The sequence below is a fragment of the Vicia villosa genome, linkage group LG7 (assembly GCF_029867415.1).
Source record: "Vicia villosa cultivar HV-30 ecotype Madison, WI linkage group LG7, Vvil1.0, whole genome shotgun sequence".
Lineage (NCBI taxonomy): Eukaryota > Viridiplantae > Streptophyta > Magnoliopsida > Fabales > Fabaceae > Vicia > Vicia villosa.
The window spans coordinates 84,078,645-84,085,882 of record NC_081186.1 but is presented as its reverse complement, the minus strand read 5'-3'; the positions used below and the strand labels follow the sequence as shown (position 1 = coordinate 84,085,882).

Genomic DNA, 7,238 nt, shown 5'->3' with positions numbered 1-7,238 from the left:
TTCCATAAGCAATTTTGTTTCTATAGTACCAAGCTCCATAAACAGTCTCAGTAAAGACCAATCTGAATAGTTTTGCCCTCCAACCTTTACCCTTGCATATACCAAGGGCCCAAGGGAGTTCCTCTTCCTAATTGCTAGGCGTATGCTTAAACTGAATCCAATCAAGGACAACATTCTAGATTTTCTTCATCTCCACATATTCAAAGAATAAGTGGCTGCAAGACTCCTCTTGGTCACAAAAATTGCAATTGTTATCCTTTACAAAACCAAACCTGAGTAACCTAATTTTAATGGCTAATCTTTTATGGCAGAGAAACCAAAGAATCACCACTGCACAAGGCCTTGCTGGATTGTGATAATAGATTCTGCTCCAAGACACTACCGGGCCAGTAGTAAGAATTTGGTAGAAAGCTCCACATTTAAACTTACCTTTCAATTCCATATCATTCCATAAGCTTTGATGTTTTTGTACACAATCTCTCACACTCAAGATAGCACGCAGGATCCATGAGCTGTTAGTCTTGGGCTGCATATAAAAAATGTTCTGATTCTTTAAGTAGTATGAGTGTACCCACTTCACCCATAAACTCTCAAGCTTGTTACAAATATTCCATGGGAGCTTAAGCATGGTACATTTGTTCCATAAGTTTAAGTCAATGACTCCCAGACCCCCTTGCTTCAAAGGCTTGCAAACTAAGGACCAAGCCACAAAGGCTTTTACGGCTTATACTATCCTTGCCAGTCCAGAGATAAGACCTACACATAGCATCAATCTTGCTGATAACATTTTTTGGGACAAGGAAACAAAGCAGCCCGTAATTCGCAGTAACAAAAGAAACACTTTTGATTAACTGCAATCTGCCAGCGTATGATAATAATTTTGCAGTCCAGTGCCTAATTCTAAGCAAAATCTTCTCAATGAGGGCCATGTAATGTTGTGAAGCTAGCTTTTTGCAAGATATGGGCACACCAAGGTATTTAAAAGGGAGGCAACCCTCCAAGAATCCAGTCAGATTAAGGATATTATTTTTCACATCATTAGGAACAACTCCAAAGTAAAGATTACTTTTAGTCTTGTTAATTTGCATACATGTGGAATTCAAAAACTTGGTAAAGGCTATTAGCAGCAGCTCCACTGACTCAGTATCACCTCTGGACAAAAGCAACACATCATCTGCAAACATAAGGTTAGTAAGCTGCACTTTCTTACAATTAGAGTGATGACTAACATCTTTTCTGTCAACTTTTATGAAGAGTAGCATTTTACCATCATAAATTATTTTGGACTTATGCAGGCCGAAAAAAGAATTTGTTATCAATCATCGGCAAATTAATATTTGTTCTTTTGTTCTGTTTTTAAGGTGATCAACTTGCCATAGAAAAGAAGACTGGGAAGAGACTTGGTATGAGAACTAATATGCACCCATCAGCTACCTTGCTTTGTCAAGACAGGAACTTTCAAGAGTTACTCATTTGGTAGTTACTCATTTGGTGTCTTTGCAGCAAAGTTCATAGCATATAATATTAGTTTTAAGTTAGTTTTTTATATGAAGAATAAGCACCTGGGTGTTATTCAACAAGCAGGGGCAAATTTTAGATTTTTTTTCAATACAAAATTTCATTTATATAGATGGGTATTGTGTATAGGTTAGAAGATTGCAGTCAAGTTGCTTGAGTTCTGTATAAAAGAAATTAAAAGATTGCAGTCATATCTAATTTTTTGTTCTATATTGAAATGCTTGTTGATTCCACAACTTATGTCGAGAGAATATTTTCAAAAAATTAATTAAGTCAATACCCGACACAATCACACACAAAGGGTATTTATTCAATGCATTGAAAATTATGTGATATTTGATTTTATTGAGACATTGAATGTTGTTTAGTTGAATTGATAATTTTTTATTGCATATAAAATAAGCAAAATTTCATCTTCTTCCTATTTTATTTTATTTTATTTTGCAGGAAATAAAGTTTACAATTTTTTGTTTTATTTTAAGGAATTATTGTTTCCACTTCTCTTACTATTTTCACAACCTACTCTTCACAAGTAGATAGATATATTTATCTATTTAGTTTAGACTTCTCTTACTATTGTTACAACCTACACTTCACATAGTAGATAGATATATTTATCTATTTAGTTTAGACACAAGCCATCACAAGCCATATAGCCTATGTAAATGCTAAGTACCAATGAATGAGATTAATGAGAATAATGATAAATAAGAATTAATGTGATTAATCGTAAATCAAAATTAATGAAATTTAATAATATTAATTTTATTAAATACAAAAACTATTTTTAAAGAAGGAATTGATTACATAACTTTTTATATAAAGTAATGTTGTTCTATTCAATAAAATTAAATCAATATAACTCTTAATTTAATGTCATAATCAAATATTTTAGTATAAAATAAAAATAATAATTTTCATAATCATACACTTTATCGAACTAAAAACCTAACACATAATTGGAATGGATGTTTTTGCTTCTTTTTTTTTATTGTAACTTAGCATTAATTCCAATATATTTTTTATTTAAATTTTATAAAATTATATCAAATAATTTAGATATTTAAATGCGTTTTTTTAACATATACTTCTTTATGATGTTAATTAGTTGTATTTGAAATATAATAGAGGTTTTTCTTAAAATGGAGTTGGTACTTAAAAATCATTTGAAGTAGATTGAAGATAATAATATTTAGAATAATTAAATTATTTTTAGGTAGTTTATTAAAACTTTATTTATAAGTACTATATTTAATTATATTGCTAAGTTTAACTTATATAGAAGTGTGAGTTTAATTGAAACAATTGAATGACATTATGAATATATTAATTTTTCATAGCAATAATAAATCAAATTAGGGTTTTTCTATGTTGCATAGAATAAGGGCAATTAATAAACTATTTCTTTCCATATAAATTATCATATTAATTATTTTTATGTTGAAAAATAATCTTTTATATTTTCTCTCTCCTACCTAATTAATGGATTGAACATAAATAAATATAAAAATGGTAATTTATTTTTAAAAAAGTGGTGTATTAATTGTCTCTTATTCTATGCAAGGTTGCATAGGTTAGAAAAACCCATCAATTTAAATAAGTTTATTGACCATAAATTTTTTGTATACATGTATTTTATTTTATAATAAAAAAACTTATTAATTGTAAAAATATATTATTTCCTTAATCATTTACAACTATTAATTTTTACATAACCAAAAATCAACATTACTTTATAACTATTTTGAATTATTAAAATAATATCTAATATATTAATTATACTATTTAATGTTAATTCAATTCAATTGAATATAACATATCTGTTACTAAAGAATATAATCCTAATTTAATATGTCCCAAACAAAAATTTTAGTATAGTATATTAAAAAAACATTACTCCAATGAATTCAAAGATTTACTTTATTTATTAATTAATTAGAATATGATAACTAAAATTTCAAATTTATTTAAATATTAAATTTGGTTTATATTCTTTATTATCTATGTGAAACTAAAACAATACCACTAAATTGGAATGAATGTTGATGCATTGTATTATGAAATTCTCTTACACAAAAAAAAAAATATTATTCATTTATAATTTAAAGGGGAGTTGTAAATTTAAACGGGGAGTTGTAAAGATATATTCATTGACATATAAAAATGGTTTAAAACTGATATTTGATGGAAACTGTTATAAAATTTAGATTTTAGAAAATGAACTAATATCTAAAAGGAATGTTATTTGAATTGGAAAATTGATTTATTCAAATATATAGTTTTAAAATTAACTCAATTCACGCGTATTAAATTTCAGTCTCACTGTTCATTTTAATGTTCATCTTTTAAAATTTTCATTGTAATGTTCATCTTTTAAAATTTTCATTTTAATGTTCATCTTTTAAATATTTCTTATTTATTATAAGTACAAATCAATTCTTAAAAGTTGATGTATGACGCACGGTTTTTTACTAGTTAAAATATAACACCTAATTGACTAGTAATTCAAGACAATATGAATCAATGAATCCAATATATTGAAGATATGGTTATAATCAAAAAAAAAACTCCATTCATTTCATATGCAAACATAAATTAATAGAGAATAAAAATTTATAACTTATTAACCAGTCTTATTCATATAATTAATACAAATGATTCGAACTTTCTCTAATTCGTTTCATAGTATTAAAGAAGAAATACAAAATTTCAAGGTTTTGTATGGCTGATAGGAGGATGGCAACATGGAGGCTTATCACAAAAAACTGGTTGACATTCAACATTAGGATATGGACAACATGGTGGTAAACCTTTTCCATTACCAACTTGAACACCTACAATAGCAACAATTAACACAATAAACTTAAACAACATTTTTAAAAATGATCCCATTATAACAAAACTTAGCTTCCAAAGAAAAATAATTTGATATTGAGATGTTTTTCTATATCCCTATATATAAAGAAGATATTTTGCACTAACCTATTTCTTTTCCAAACTTACCCTTATGTAATTCATTTAATTCGAAAATTATTCACATGTAACTGCTATCTTTACACGTTCATTTTCATTTGATGTTAAAACTGCCTCTTCATTTTCATTTAATACTCTTAATTCTTTCATTAATACCATTGAAGGAAAATATTCAAAATCAAAGATATGATATCTTCTCTTATTTTCATATATTCATTCTTAATAGTGGCTATGTTACATATAAGCATGCTATATTCTCTTCTTTTTATATATTAATTCTTCTTAATTATTTTACTGTACCACCAATGTAATCATAGACTGCAATTGCAAAAATAACCTATCAAATGTCAAATGACCATTTTTTAATAGCGAAAGGTGAACATTAAAAATAAATACTTAGCATTGCGGTGGAAACTATACCCCTGATAATAGAACATGCATATCCATTGTGCTGTCATATGTTTTTATAATCATTTATATTTGTAATTTTATTATTATTATCAATGTATTGTTCTATGTGTTATTCCATATGTGGATTAAGGAGTTTAAAATTCTCTTAAAAACTTCATCTTCAATGTTGAAATTGAAAAAGTCGATTGTCACTGATCATGCATTGGTGCGTGTTTATGTATATAGTGTATGAAGAAAATTATGCCTAGATGGGTACTTACATGAAGAAGTTTATGTAGAACAACTAAAGGGATTTATGGATCCTACTTATTTAGACAATGTGTTTAAGTTAAAGAAAGTTCTATATGGTTTGAGTAAGCTCCTAGAGCTTGGTATGAGAGGTTGACAGAATTTTTTGTTAACAATGGCTACATGAAAGGAGGAATAGACAAGACCTTGTTTGTCAAGAAGAAGGATGAAAAACTTATTATTGCTTAAATTTTCAAATTTATATTGATGATATTGTGTTTGAAGGGATGTTAGACCAAATGGTGGAACACTTTAACAAACAAATGCACTAAAAAATTGATGATATTGTTGGTGAATTATTGATATATTTTCTTGGACTTCAAGTGAAACAGTTGGATGACTCCATCTTCATCTCTAAAAGTAAGTATGCCAAGAACATAGTGAATAATTTCGGTATAAAAAATGCAAGTCACAAGAGGATACTTGCTCCTACTCATTTGAAATTATCAAAGGATGAAGAAGGTGTTGTTGTAGATCAAAGTTTATACAGAAGTATGACCAGGAGTTTGCTATATCTTACAGCTAACAGACCTGACATCATATTTGTTGTGGGTGTGTGTGTAAGATATCAAGCTGAGCCAAAAACTAGTCACAACAATCAAGTGAAAAGAATTTTTAAGTACATTAATGGTACTAGTGGCTACGGTACGTTATACTCTCATGGTTCAAGTTCCATGCTGGTAGGGTATTGTGATGCTGATTGGACTGGTAGTGCTGATGATAAAAAAAGAACTTATGGTAGATGTTTCTTCTTGGGAAGCAATCTGATTTCGTAGTTTATTAAGAAACATAACTGTGTTTCTATGTCTACTACTGAAGCTGAGTATATTGCAGTTGGAAGTAGCTATTCACAATTAATGTGGATGAAACAAATGTTGAAGGAATACAATGTCAAACGGGATGTCATGACATTATATTATGACAATCTAAGTGTTACCAATATTTCAAAAAATCCTATTCAACATAGCAGGATCAAACACATTGACATTCAATTCGTCACCATTTTATCAGAGATCTTGTTGAAGATAAGGTGATCACTCTAGAGCATATATCCACTAAGAAACAACTGGCTGATATATATAAACTAAGAAATCACAATAAATCGTATATTTAATTTATTCGATTATTTTATACAAAACATTTTTTTATGATTTAAAGATTATTATTGATTGAAAATGAGAATTGTATTCTGTTCAACGATAAATATTTCTTTTTGTTTTCTGACTTAATAAAGTTCAAATCATTTTATAAGTCATTATTAGTTTTCCCTTAACTTAAGTTTAACGAAATACAATTTTTCCATTCTTAAATGGTGAATTCCTATTTACCCAACTTAAAAAGGTGTGTAAGATTATCTTTAGTGTAAAATGCATTGAAAATATTAAACAATTATTCTATATAATAAATAATTAAATGCATAAAAATTAAATGGTGTCATCTGATCGGTGGAAGGTAGACTACCCATCTTTTTGTGATGGATAGAGAAGTTGTCTCCTTCTTAAATTATTTTACACAATTATTTTTATTTAAATTATTAAATAATCTTTATTATTAGAAAATTTCTTTGCCAACCTCCCAACCTTCTAGTTCACCTCTGGTGAAAAACCCAAACTACCCCTGACTTCGGAAATGAACTTCCGAATTGCATGAAAAAGGTGTTTTCGGAAGTTCATCTCCGAAAGCGCCTTTTTTTAAAAAAAATTGTCTTATTTCGGAAGTTCATTTCCGAAACCACAATTTCGAAAATGAACATCCGAAATAAGACACGTTCTGCAGATTAAGCAGAACACTCCCCCTCCCCCATTCATTTACCCTAATCCAACATCAAACAACACCAAAGGCGAAATTTTGTTAAAAGACTTCCAAGGCAACATCAAAGGCTCCAACAAGCTTCCTATACTACATTAAAAAGCACTCCAACCTCTTCAATCGGTAAGCATTTTGAGTTTTAGATCTATGCTTAAAATTGATATTAGGGTGTTTACAAATAGGAAAATATGTATTAGGTTAGGTTGGTACTGGTATTTAGGATGTTTAGAATGTGTAGA

General features: G+C 28.4%; 1 protein-coding gene across 1 annotated transcript; it reads left to right on the top strand.

The window, feature by feature from the left end:
• The first annotated feature begins 5,197 nt into the window (after window positions 1–5,197).
• On the top strand, window positions 5,198–5,966 carry LOC131619540 (uncharacterized mitochondrial protein AtMg00810-like). The gene is made up of 2 exons (XM_058890629.1): window positions 5,198–5,273; window positions 5,515–5,966. The coding sequence occupies exons 1-2, from the start codon at window positions 5,198–5,200 to the stop codon at window positions 5,964–5,966; spliced, it is 528 nt and encodes a 175-aa protein (XP_058746612.1).
• Window positions 5,967–7,238: the final 1,272 nt, after the last annotated feature.

What these genes read in the sequence shown, in the direction of transcription:
- LOC131619540 (XM_058890629.1), top strand. Translation starts at nt 5,198, where the DNA reads ATGGATCCTACTTATTTAGACAATGTGTTTAAGTTAAAGAAAGTTCTA. An exon ending in GAGTAAGCTCCTAGAGCTTG is followed by an intron (nt 5,274 to 5,514) that starts GTATGAGAGGTT and finishes TTGGACTTCAAG; the next exon opens with TGAAACAGTTGGATGACTCC.